We start from the raw sequence: 14,141 nt of genomic DNA on the forward strand, positions 1-14,141 counted from the left end.
ATTTATATTAAAAAATGATTCAGGATTGAATGAATCAACATCGCTTTATTCAAATTAAAACCATTTAAATAGCAAAATCCATTTTTTTACACCCGCCTCTAATGCTGGGTAATGTCAGCTGGTCCATGTGCAGCTGGCTGTGAGGCTCAGGGAGCGTCTACAAAGTGCAACACTGAAAGAACATCATCCATAAATCAATCAATCAATCAATCTTTATTTATAAAGCACTTTTCATACAGAGAAAATGTAGCACAAAGTGCTTTACATAGTTAAAAGCAGCCCACCCCACCCTCCAACTCACTCCCCACACTCTCAATACACATATATCCCCCCACCCACACACACATACACACACGCGCACACTTAAAGAGTAAAAATTGGGCTGGGCTCGCATGAGCCAAGTGAGGAAACACTATAACAGGGAGCCGTCTGCACCGGGAGCCGGTCACAGACCGCAGCCTCCAGGCTGGGCACACAGCAGGAGGGAGGCAAAGGAGCCCCCCAGCCAGGCTGAGAGGACCCCCAGAGACCCAGCAGCCACGGTCAATCACAGCCCCGGTGCAGAGAGCGCCCTCCGAGGAAACACTGGAGATATGACGCAATACGATATATACAGGGTAAAATGATAAAATAAATAAGAACAGGATACAATATAAATATAAATAGAGTAAGAAGATTAAAAAATGAATAAGAATAAAATCAAAAAATATTAGGTAAAGCCTAAATTAATAATAGAATAACAGGATAGAATAAATAAGCATAAAATAAATAAACGCTAAGTAAAAGCTAAATTAAAAAGGTGGTCTTGAGCCTGTTCTTAAAAATATGTACGTTCTCTGCGGCCCTGAGCTCCTCCGGCAGGCTGTTCCACAGACGAGGACCATACCTCTGAAAAGCTGCCTCTCCGTGAGTATGTGTCCTGACTTTAGGGACAATCAAAAGGCCAGTACCAGAGGACCTCAGGGTCCGTGAGGGTTCATATGGTAAAAGCAGATCTGAGAGATAAGAAGGCCCAAGACCAATAAGACATTTAAAAACCAATAAAAGAACTTTAAAATCGATCCTGAAACACACGGGGAGCCAATGCAGCGATTCTAAAACCGGTGTACTGTGGGCCCGCCCTCTGGTCTTCGTCAGCACACGAGCTGCCGAGTTTTGCAAGAGTTGTAAAGTTGAAATATTCTTCTTAGGAAGACCAGAGAGCAGGGCATTACAGTAATCAATGCGACTGGTAATAAAAGCATGCATCAGCATCTCTGTGTTGGCCCGAGAGAGAATAGGGCGGACTCTGGCTATATTTTTTAGATGATAAAATCCAATTTTGGTTACATGTTTAACATGTGGGATAAAACCAAGCTCAGAGTCAAAAATAACACCCAGGTTTTTCACTTGTAGTGAAGGACATAGTGAAAATGCCTCTAATTTAGACAAGAGTTTCTCTCTCTGAGCCTCAGGACCGACAATTAAAACTTCAGTTTTGTCCTGGTTAAGCTGTAAAAAGTTTTCTGCCATCCAAGATCGTATATCTAAGATACAGTTAAAAAGGGCATCCATTGGTCTGGTGTCATCAGGAGACACGGAGATGTACAGCTGCGTGTCATCAGCGTAACTGTGGAAGTTCACTCCATGCCTCCTGATGACACCGCCGAGAGGCAGCATATACAAATTAAAAAGTACAGGGCCTAGAACCGACCCTTGAGGCACACCACATGTCACTCTATGGATCTTAGAGGAGCATGTATCCATACTCACCATAAAAGATCTGTCAGAGAGATAGGAAGTGAACCAGTTGTGTACAGCACCAGAGTGTCACGAGTTGCTCTGAGGATCCACTCGCAGGACTCCGAAGTGTGTTGTAACAGAGACAGTTTATTCACAAAATCTTCACCAAGTGTATTTACAGTCAGTGCGAGGACAGTGCTATATACAAGATGTGCGAGGACGGGTTCCAGGGCTCCAGGGAAAACAAGGGAATCACACACACGCTCACGCCAACCTCTCTCCGTAGTGACCAGCCACCTCTTACACGCTCCACACAGGGAAACACGGGGACGGGTCCGGGGAATCTAGAACAGAGAGACAACGGTTACTTTCTGAGGCGGAAGTGTGGGAAACTAGGGCTTGACGTGTACTGACAAGAGTCTTCACAACAATCCAGCGTTGAACAGCTGATCTCCTCCTTCTGATATACCAGCTGGTCTGATGAGGCCCAGGTGTGCATGATCCGGGAGGGCGTGGGCCGAGAGCGTGAACCCGCCATGAGTTCCGCCCCGGCAAAATAGGGGAGGGGGAGAGAGATTGCTGATCAGTGCCTTGCCGACCCCGCAGGTCGTGACAGTACCCCCCCCCCCCCCCAACGGGAGCCCCCTGGCGACCCCCAGGCTTCCCAGGGTGAGCCTCATGGAACCGCCGAACCATGGCCCGGTCCAGCAGAGCCGCCCGCGGGACTCAAGAACGCTCCTCGACGCCATAGCCCCCCCAGTCCACAAGATACTGCAGGCCACGGCCCCGGCGCCTGACGTCCATAATCCGAGACACGGAGAAGGCCGGACGGCCAGCGACGACCCGGGCGGGCGGAGGGGGTCCGGAAGGAGGGCACAGAGGACTGGAACAGTGAGGTTTGATCTGCGAGACATGAAACACGTTGTGGATACGCATGGTCCTGGGGAGCTTGAGACGCACAGACACGGGGTTAACGATAGAGTCCACTTCGAACGGGCCAATGAAGGCGGGGGAGAGCTTTTGCGACTCCGTCCTGAGAGGCACATACCGGGTCGAGAGCCAAACCCTCTGTCCAGGTGAGTAGGCCGGCGCCAGGGACCTGCGGCGATCCGCCTGCCGTTTGTTCCGGTCCGCCGTGTGAAGAAGGGCAGCTCTAGTGGCCTGCCACGCGCGCCGACACCGCCGCAGGTGCTGCTGAACAGAGGGCACAAAGTGCTCACCTTCGATGGCAGGGAACAGGGGAGGTTGGTACCCCAGGGAGGCCTCGAACGGGGAGACACCTGTGGCCGACGAGGTAAGGCTATTGTGAGCGTACTCCACCCATGTCAGTTGCTCACTCCAGGTGGTCTGATTAGTGGACGTCAAGCAACGGAGAGCCGTTTTGAGTTCTTGGTTGGCCCGTTCCGCTTGACCGTTGGTCTGTGGATGAAAACCTGACGAGAGACTGACCTGGGCCCCCAAGGAGGCGCAGAACTCCTTCCAAACACGTGACGTGAACTGTGGGCCTTGGTCCGAGACCACTTCAGCAGGGATCCCGTGGAGGCGAAACACATGAGTTGACAGAAGCCGGGCGGTCTCCAGGGCAGTGGGGAGCTTGGGGAGAGCGACAAAATGGGCAGCTTTAGAGAAACGGTCGACAACAGTGAGGATGACTGTGTTACCTGATGACAGCGGAAGACCAGTGACAAAGTCAACCGCAATGTGGGACCAGGGGCGGCTTGGCGTAGGCAAGGGATGAAGTAGGCCGGCAGCAGGCTGGTTGACCGGCTTATTCTGGGCACAGGTTGGACAGGCAGCGATGAAGTCCTGGACGTCCTTGGCCAGTGTAGGCCACCAGGCGAACCGCTTGATGAAGGTGACGGTGCGATGAACGCCCGGATGACAGGTGAGTTTTCCGCCGTGGGCCCATTGTAACACTCGTGAGCGAACCAACGTGGGAACAAAGAGCAAACCCGGGGGACCAGTACCTGGATCCGGTTCCACCCGCTGGGCCTCCCGTATGGCAGACTCGATCTCCCATGACAGGGCTCCGATAACGCACGTGGGAGGGAGAATGGGAGCCTCACGGGTGGGGTCCTCTGAGGTGGTGAATTGGCGGGAAAGGGCATCGGGTTTCACGTAGGTGATGGTGATGGTGAAGCAGAATCTGGTAAAGAACCCACCTGGCTTGTCGGGCATTTAGCCGTTTAGCCGACCGGATGTATTCGAGGTTCCTGTGGTCAGTCCATACCACAAAGGGTTCTGTTGCGCCCTCTAGCCAGTGGCGCCACTCCTCCAGGGCGAGTTTGATTGCCAACAGCTCCCTGTCCCCGATGTCGTAGTTCTGCTCTGCAGGAGAGAGACGACGAGAGAAGTAAGCACAAGGGTGGAGCTTACCGTCTAGTTGCTGGGAGAGGACTGCTCCAACCCCTACATCCGAGGCGTCCACCTCCACGATGAACTGCCGCTTGAGATCCGGTTGTCTGAGGATGGGCGCCGACGCGAAACGTTTCTTTAGCCGGGAGAAAGCCTCCTGAGCCTGATCATTCCAGCAGAAAGGCACCTTAGGGGAAGTTAAACGGGTTAATGGCAAAGCAATCTTGCTGTAGTCACGAATGAACCTCCGATAAAAGTTTGCAAAACCGAGGAACCGTTGAAGCTGCTTACGGTTAGGCGGCGTGGGCCAGTCTAAGACTGCTTGTACCTTAGCTGGATCAGTTCTTAAATCGCCCCGTTCGATGATGTAGCCCAAAAATGACACAGTACTCACATGAAACTCGCACTTCTCCCCTTTAACAAACAGCCGATTCTCCAGGATGCGTTGCAGGACTTGTCTGACGTGATGTACATGATCCGGGAGAGAGCGGGAGAAGATGAGAATGTCGTCAAGGTACACAAACACAAAACGATCGATGAAATCTCGGAGGACATCATTGACTAGACTCTGAAAGACAGCCGGAGCATTAGTCAGTCCAAACGGCATGACCAAGTATTCAAAATGGCCCAGGTGCGTGTTGAAGGCCGTTTTCCACTCGTCACCCTCTCTCATCCTGACTAAGTGGTAAGCATTCCGCAGATCGAGCTTAGTAAAAATGGTCGCCCCCTGCAGGAGTTCGAAGGCGGAGGATAAGAGCGGCAGAGGGTATTTATTCTTAATGGTAATGGTATTGAGGCCTCGGAAATCAATACATGGCCGAAGGCTTTTATCCTTCTTAGTGACGAAAAAGAACAGCCACAGGGGATGAAGAGTGGCGAATCAGTCCATCAGCCAAGGATTCATTAATATACTTCTCCATGCATTCACGTTCAGGTTGAGAGAGACTGTATAAGCGACTAGTGGGAAGGGGTGCACCTGGGAGCAAATCAATACTGCAGTCGTACGGGCGATGAGGGGGAAGAGAGCGGGCGCGGTCCTTACAAAACACTTGCTTGAGATCATGATACTCTGATGGGATAGCTGAAAGGTCAGGGGGGTCGTGTGGTAGTGGTTTAGCTGCTTTAACGGGAGTAGCTGCTGTCAAACAGGTCATGTGACACTCCTCCCCCCACCCCAGAACCCTCACCTCCTTCCAGTCGAGCACGGGGTTATGCTGGCGTAACCACGGAAACCCTAGCACCAGGGGCGTGAGAGGGGCTTCAAAGACATAAAACTGCAGCAGTTCAGTGTGATTCCCAGACAGCGTTAGGGACACGGGTTCAGTAACATGAGTTATGTCAGGAAGACGTTGACCGTTTAAAGCAGTGACCTGCAACAAGTGGGGTAATGCCTGTGTGGGAATCTTAAGTTTGAGAGCCAGGGAAGCATCTATGAAGCTCTGCTCCGCCCCAGAGTCAATCAGCGCCTGAAGAGAGTGAGAGGCAGAGTGGACAGTCACTTTAGCGGCTAGCATGAAGCGTGGAGGAGAATGCGAAAAGGAGACCTCGCCCACCCGTATCCTCCTTTCTACCGGCGGGCGGGGTCTTTTGGCCGAGCAGGACAGACCTTGGCGAGATGGCCCTTGCGGCCGCAGTAAAAGCACTCACCGGATCGCCATCTATGTGCCCTCTCCTCCGGGGAGAGCTGGGAGCGTCCGATCTGCATGGGTTGCTCCTGCTCGTCGCCGCGGTCCGCTTCCCGATCGCTACTTCCGCTTCCGCCGGAAGCTGACTCTGCTCGCCCCAGAGGCCTCTGGGAACCGTAGTTGCTGGCGCGGTGACGCGCCCTCAAATGTTCATCTACCTTAACACATAAGGCGATCACCTCCGATAGAGTCTTGGGCAGCTCCCTCATTAACAGTTCGCCCTTAAGAACATCACAAACATTGTTCAATAAGGTACTTATCAGCGCAGGCTGCCCCCATCCCGTCTCCTCAGCCAGTGTCCAAAACTCCACAGAGAAGTCCGCCATACTCCGTCTTCCTTGTTTTAAGTTCAGCAAACGGTGGCCCGCTGCCTCAGCTCCGGTGCCCCTTTCAAACACACTTTTGAACTTTGAGAGAAAATCAGCATAGGTAATCTCCGGGCTAGTCCGTAATACTGCTTGAGCCCAGTTCAAGGCTTGACCGCGGAGTAACTGAACGAAAAAGGCTATCTTAGCTCCATCACTCTCATACGTTCGCCGCAGCTGCATAAATTGCAACGTAATCTGCGTTAGGAAACCAGCACACTTGTGGAACTCACCAGCGAATGGCTCCGGTGACGGTAGAGCTCGTTCCAGGGGTTCCGCGGAAGCGGGGGCTGGTGGCGTGGAGTGTTCCGGGGCTGGCGGCTGTGTGGGAGCAGACGAGGGAGGCATAGCGGGACCTGGCAGCGGAACGTGCTGAGCGAGAGCCTGAGTGAGTGCGATCAGCTGTTGGTTAATGTGTTGTAGCATCTGCTCGTGTCGCTCCAACATGACTTCGGGAGGAGGGGTGGGTTGTAGAGCCGAGTCCGCTGGATCCATAATATGGCTGGATTGTTACTGTCACGAGTTGCTCTGAGGATCCACTCGCAGGACTCCGAAGTGTGTTGTAACAGAGACAGTTTATTCACAAAATCTTCACCAAGTGTATTTACAGTCAGTGCGAGGACAGTGCTATATACAAGATGTGCGAGGACGGGTTCCAGGGCTCCAGGGAAAACAAGGGAATCACACACACGCTCACGCCAACCTCTCTCCGTAGTGACCAGCCACCTCTTACACGCTCCACACGGGTAAACACGGGGACGGGTCCGGGGAATCTAGAACAGAGAGACAACGGTTACTTTCTGAGGCGGAAGTGTGGGAAACTAGGGCTTGACGTGTACTGACAGGAGTCTTCACAACAATCCAGCGTTGAACAGCTGATCTCCTCCTTCTGATATACCAGCTGGTCTGATGAGGCCCAGGTGTGCATGATCCGGGAGGGCGTGGGCCGAGAGCGTGAACCCGCCATGAGTTCCGCCCCGGCAAAACAGGGGAGGGGGAGAGAGATTGCTGATCAGTGCCTTGCCGACCCCGCAGGTCGTGACACAGAGAGGCCCACCATGTGTTTCAGTCTGTTTAAAAGAATAGCGTGGTCTACTGTATCAAAGGCTGCGCTTAGATCCAGTAGCACCAGGACTGAGAGCTTTTGGGAGTCCCAGTTACATCTAAGATCATTTAAAACCTTTAGGAGAGCAGTCTCTGTGCTGTGGTTCACCCTAAATCCAGACTGGAATATCTCCAGGATCTGTCTATCATTGAGAAAATCAGTAATCTGAGTAAAAACAAGTTTTTCTAAGACTTTACTTAAAAATGGTAAGTTGGATACAGGTCTGTAGTTATTAAAATCATTACAATCCAAATTGCTCTTCTTCAGAAGGGGCCTCACCACCGCCGTTTTAAAGGCAGCAGGGAAGACACCCAACTGAAGAGAGCAATTCATCATGCATAAAAGCTCAGCCTCAAAAAATCCATAAAGTGTTTTAAAGAGTGAAGAAGGAATTGGATCTAAAAGACATGTGGTGGGTCTCACTGTGGAGAAAACTTTCTGAAGGTTCTCAGCATTAACCAGGACAAAGCTGTCCAGTGTCTCCTCAGGTACAATCGAGCCCTCAGATGTGTTTAAAATCATATCACGATTAGATAAAATATCAGATCTGATGGCGCTGATCTTTCCCCTGAAGTGGTCTGCAAACTGCTCACAGAGCGAGTCTGTGGGGGTTCTTTTGGAGCTTTTAAAATCAGGGTTAAATAAATGATCTATGGTGGAAAAGAGGACCTTGGGATTATTTTTGTTAATACTGATTATTTTGGCGAAGTATGAATTTCTTGACTTCCTTAATGTATTATTGTACATTTTAAGTTGCTCGCAAAATATTTGATGGTTGATAGTATTATTATTTTTCCTCCATCTCCTTTCTGCTGCCCTGCAATTTCTTTTGAGTTTTTTGACTTCTTCGTTTCTCCAGGGTGATGCATGTTTTACGTTAATCATTTTGGTGGTGAGTGGAGCAACGGAGTCAAGGCTTTTCTTCAGTTTGCTGTTGAAATAACTAAAAATCAAATCGCAGGGTGCAGGTAAAATCACAGGGGGGCATTCGACTAAAACCCTGGTAAAATTTGCAGCCACTTCAGAGGTTAGATAGCGCCTCCTCACAGTTCGCACTGAGGTCTCCCGCTGAATAAAACTGGTGATGTTAAAAAACACACAGTAGTGGTCAGAGACAGCCAAGTCAACAACAGAGGACACGCTGGTGGACAGCCCATGGGTGATGACCAGGTCCAGATTGTGTCCTCTGTTGTGAGTCGGCTGCGTGACGTGCTGGATAAAATCCAAACAGTGAAGAATGTTTAAGAATTCTTTTGTTGCAGGGTCAGAAGGATTATCTATGTGCAGGTTAAAATCACCAGTTAAAATTATCATGTTATATTTTGAATGTATGTTTGTTAAAAATTCTGTGAATTCCTTGATAAAAGCAGCGCTGTCTTTAGGTGGTCTATAAATTGTGACAGATAAAACTGGAGGGCTGCTGAAAACAATAGCGTGGAATTCAAAAGTGGTAAAATGATCAAATAAAATTTGTTTGGTGGTGAGTGTGTTGTTGGCTAAAGATGCAGTCCCACCACCTCTCTTACCACTTCTAATAGAAAAAGAGAAATTAAAATTTGGTGGGGAGGCCTCAGTGAGAACAACTGGTGCATCCGAACCCAGCCATGTTTCAGTTAAAAATAAACAGTCAAGTTTATTATCTAAAATTAAATCATTAATAATAAAAGACTTGTTCGACATTTAAAAGTGCCATACTGGCTGAGACTGGTGGATTTTTGACAATAGAGTTGAATGGATGTTGATATTTTTGAAGAGGCCGGAGGTTATTAATGTTTTTGGAGTTACTGGATTTATGATAATTCTGTTGCTCTCTGTTTGTGATTATGACGGGTATTGTGTTGACTGTGGGAGAGAAAGGTCCTAGTCCAGAGTTTTGTGTATTACTGTTAAAAGTGGAACAAATATAGGAGCTGGGACCAGGGGAACATCAGTCAGTGGCAGACGGATCAGCAGGTAATGTCAGTATTAATAATAATATTGAGTAATAACTGGACTCTCATACAGCGAGACTCAAATGCCTTTAAACATCAGCTTATCCTGCTGATCCAAGTCCAACACTGAGTTTGTAAAAACATGTTTGTCAATCATTTTGTTTGGTTTCTGAGGAAAATGATTCAATAACTTGCTGCTAATACAAAACATTTCATCATATTTCCTCATAAGCCTCTTTTGTCTGACCATTTGATCCCATTTGAATTTGCAATAAAGGATCCACAGAGTTTGGTGACAATAATGACAGTAGATGTTTGTGTGAAAGTGCTGGAAGCAAATGAGTGTGTGATGTTCTTTCAGTGTTGCACTTTGTAGACGCTCCCTGAGCACTGGTCTCACAGCCAGCTGCACATAGAGACCAGTGTTGTTAGTCCAGGTCAGAAGATGACTTGTTGGAATGAAAATGAGCTTGTAGTTTGTCTGCATTAATAATGTGACTGGAAAAAGGTGTTGGACTTCAAATATGTCCATTTCTTTCACACTTCACCTTTAAAAGTGAAGCCTTGTGGTTCCTGGAAGGAAAAACACGACTTTTTCAAGTCTTTGTCCTGTTTTTATGAGAAATGTACGACTTTAATGTGAAACATTCAGAGTTTTTTCTCTTGTTGTGTTTGTTTGAAGCTGCTTCCTCTTGGCTTCAGCTGTTTGGAGTTTCCATTTTCTAAACTTCTACATTCTGAACCTTCTTCAGCTCTGAACAGATGATGAAACACTGAATGATTTCAAGCTCACACTTTGTCTAATAAACTTACATCTTTCATTCTTTATACAGATTGATGGACTGTGGTTTGTCAGAGATCAGCTGTGATTATCTGGCAGCAGCACTGAAGTCCAACCCCTCCCATCTGAGACAGCTGGACCTAAGTAATGACTCCTGGTGGTTGACTAACAAGAAAAAGCTGCAGGATTCAGGAGTGAAGCATCTGTGTGGTTTCCTGGAGAGTCCAGGATGTGGACTTGAAACTCTGGGGTCAGTCAGCATGTTTTAGTTGTGCTGAGATGAATATGATGTGAAAGTTGTGCTGACACTAAACTGCAGACATCAGGCTGATATTATACTGATCCACACTGAGGATCTTCATGGTAAAGTCTGTTTTCTTCTTCTCTGGTTTAGTCCATTGACTGCAGCAGAACAATGTTCACATTTCAAACAGTGATACTCAACGTATGGCCTGTGGCCCACACGCGGCCTGCCCACCTTTCCTGATATTGAGACAGAGGGGACCCTGATTAACTGTGTAGTGTTCTTCCTCACAGTTCTAAGTATCAGACACAACAATGAATAATCCACAGCTGACTGTCTTTAGCAGGTCAAAGGTCACGGCACACAGCAGACAGTGGGAAATATTATAATTCTGATCATTTATCAGCACATATCCATATGTATAAAAACAAAGCTGACACTGTGAGACTTGATCAGAGGTGTGATCATCACAGCAGAGGCCTTTGTGTCAAAGTCACTGAGGATCAAACAGAAACACATGAAGCAGATTTTCCTGTTCTGGCTTTTTATAGCAGATAACCATCAAAATATTCTGCAGTCCATCAAAAACTGAAGCAAACCATGAATCAACATGTGAACATGAGCTGATGCTGCTGAAGTGAAGCAAAGTTACAGAAGTTTGATTACAGACACAGCTGAGAGTTTGTAATCTTTCATCATTTTAAAAGGTTTAAATTTCTTCAGTATTGAACAGCAGAAATGAGGCGTTGTTTTCGGAGGCCGACAGCAGTGAACACAACAGCAGACTGGTGCGTAATAAGCAGTGAATAATGCAGGAAACAGGTTTTTGAAGGTAAACTGTTCTTGAAGTACACTGTGAGAGAGAGAGAGCTGTGCAGGAAGTAAACGTCAAAGTCAGAGAGAATTCATGACGATGTTCATCAAACGTAAAGCGTAGTTTGGATCTTCTTCTGCTGCTGGTTCACTCAGTTTTGGTTGGAGACAGATGAAACCTGCAGCTTCAGGATCTGTGAGCTGTCCACTTTCAGCCCCGACGGCGTGTCCGTGTACGTGCCGTCGAGTGAACGATCCACGCTCTGTGTTTCCATCTTTGTGTGTTTAGCTGCTCTCATTTACTGTTCTATCTGTTTGCTTGTTGTTGAAATACTTTTGGGAGCTTTAACCTGAGATTCTGGCAAAATACATTTATATTAAAAATCGATTCAGGATTGAATGAATCAACATCGCTTTATTCAAATTAAAACCATTTAATTAGGAAAATCCATTTTTTTACACCCGCCTCTAATGCTGGGTAATGTCAGCTGGTCCATGTGCAGCTGGCTGTGAGGCTCAGGGAGCGTCTACAAAGTGCAACACTGAAAGAACATCATCCATAAATATTGAGTAATAACTGGACTCTCATACAGCGAGACTCAAATGCCTTTAAACATCAGCTTATCCTGCTGATCCAAGTCCAACACTGAGTTTGTAAAAACATGTTTGTCAATCATTTTGTTTGGTTTCTGAGGAAAATGATTCAATAACTTGCTGCTAATACACAACATTTCATCATATTTCCTCATAAGCCTCTTTTGTCTGACCATTTGATCCCATTTGAATTTGCAATAAAGGATCCACAGAGTTTGGTGACAATAATGACAGTAGATGTTTGTGTGAAAGTGCTGGAAGCAAATGAGTGTGTGATGTTCTTTCAGTGTTGCACTTTGTAGACGCTCCCTGAGCACTGGTCTCACAGCCAGCTGCACATAGAGACCAGTGTTGTTAGTCCAGGTCAGAAGATGACTTGTTGGAATGAAAATGAGCTTGTAGTTTGTCTGCATTAATAATGTGACTGGAAAAAGGTGTTGGACTTCAAATATGTCCATTTCTTTCACACTTCACCTTTAAAAGTGAAGCCTTGTGGTTCCTGGAAGGAAAAACACGACTTTTTCAAGTCTTTGTCCTGTTTTTATGAGAAATGTACGACTTTAATGTGAAACATTCAGAGTTTTTTCTCTTGTTGTGTTTGTTTGAAGCTGCTTCCTGTTGGCTTCAGCTGTTTGGAGTTTCCATTTTCTAAACTTCTACATTCTGAACCTTCTTCAGCTCTGAACAGATGATGAAACACTGAATGATTTCAAGCTCACACTTTGTCTAATAAACTTACATCTTTCATTCTTTATACAGATTGATGAACTGTGGTTTGTCAGAGATCAGCTGTGATTATCTGGCAGCAGCACTGAAGTCCAACCCCTCCCATCTGAGACAGCTGGACCTGAGCCTGAACAAGCTGCAGGATTCAGGAGTGAAGCATCTGTGTGGTTTCCTGGAGAGTCCAGGATGTGGACTTGAAACTCTGAGGTCAGTCAGCATGTTTTAGTTGTGCTGAGATGAATATGATGTGAAAGTTGTGCTGACACTAAACTGCAGACATCAGGCTGATATTATACTGATCCACACTGAGGATCTTCATGGTAAAGTCTGTTTTCTTCTTCTCTGGTTTAGTCCATTGACTGCAGCAGAACAATGTTCATGTAACCCTCTCAAGGTTATCCACTGCTGTTCAAGCCAGTGATTTAATGTTTAATGTATGCAGTACTAATTCTATCCAACAGGGGGCAGTGATGGCGCTATAGTTTCCTGCGCTGCGTTATGCAGCAAGAAGAAGAGCTGCAGCGGAGCAGATAGCCAGCAAGCTAGAAGAAGAACACACAGAGCGCATGGAGTACCGAAGAGAATAAAAACCTTTCTTCTAAGTGTTAAGGTTTTTATAGTTATAGACTATTAGGATTTGCTTACCACGCATCCCTTTTTTTTCCCAGTTGTTTTTTACTGTGTTGAGACATAGTGCGAGAGACAGTTGCTGGATACTCAATCGGCGATTGGAAGGCGAATCCAGTGGGGTTTTTTCCAGAGACTTATCGCTCCACCCAGGACGGCGAACGAGGATTTTACTCATCTTTGCAGATAAGCACTGGGCTTATTCACACACACACACTACCCGGGTAGATTGACAAAGTTTTTCTCAGAGCTCTGAATTTATTTTATTATTATTCTTTTTTTACTTCGACACCATATTTTACTTTTTTCCCTTTCCTCACCAAACCAGAGTGGTTGGTGGAGGTAGAACTGTGACAAGAGACATAAATGGACTAATATGGAAACTGAACTGACTGATTGAAGGGGGGATTACATTGGGTTTTTGTCTCATAATTGTTGTTAACATTCTGCATATTATTGAAGTTGCTGATGAGACTGTTATGTGTTGTGTTGTAATAAATGCCATAGAGTGTTCTCTACAAGACAGCATAAGGAAGTGTTCTAGTTTTCTTGTTCCTCTTCTCCTCATTGAAAGTACCTAGAATATCCATGTCCGTAAGTTAATCAATTACGGGATCGATTACAAAAGTTGGCGAGCCAGGCCAGGAGGAGTAGATGGAAAATTAGTTTGAAAACACTTCCATTTAGCTGATTTTTGTAAGTCTTTGTTTAAAATTTCACAGCTGTTGATTATTAAGTGTTACCGTTTTTCACAATGTATGCAGAACAGGAATATGGTACTGATATGAAGAAGTGTGTATACATTGAAGGAATTACAGCAAAAACTACTGATGATCAAATTAGTGAATTTTGTATGCAATTTGGCAGTGTTGACAAAGTTCTTAGAGTAAGACAGACAGGGCAAGGTACTGGTGTTAAAGCCCTGGTGGAGTTTGAATCTGAAGAAACTGCCATAAAGTTGGCTTCCACCCTCCCTCTGTACCTTCCCAGCGTTTCGAACCCAGACATTATGTGGCGTGTAGATGGTGCCTGTAAAACTGCTCAGTCTTCAAAGACAATGTCACCCACACTTTGCCCACGCCAACAAAGTGACAGTTCGGGCTCAGAAAATGAACCAGATTCTGATAATAGTTGGACACCCCTGCTACGTAGACAGACTGCAAAGAATAAAGAGATTGAAGAGGTTGTAGCCG

General features: G+C 46.7%; 1 protein-coding gene across 1 annotated transcript in view; it reads left to right on the forward strand.

The window, feature by feature from the left end:
* LOC146577449 (NACHT, LRR and PYD domains-containing protein 12-like) overlaps positions 1–14,141 on the forward strand; it is a 62,107-nt gene that overhangs the window by 15,036 nt on the left and 32,930 nt on the right. The window contains exons 4-5 of the mRNA XM_085254123.1: positions 9,997–10,194; positions 12,355–12,528. Of these exons, the coding sequence (XP_085110249.1) occupies positions 9,997–10,194; positions 12,355–12,528 (372 nt within the window). The remainder of the gene's footprint in view (positions 1–9,996; positions 10,195–12,354; positions 12,529–14,141) is intronic.

Source organism: Mchenga conophoros, linkage group LG3, assembly GCF_057382185.1.
Source record: "Mchenga conophoros isolate Kocher_MC1m ecotype Shallow Benthic linkage group LG3, M_conophoros_male_GT1.1, whole genome shotgun sequence".
Classification (NCBI taxonomy): Eukaryota; Metazoa; Chordata; class Actinopteri; order Cichliformes; family Cichlidae; genus Mchenga; species Mchenga conophoros.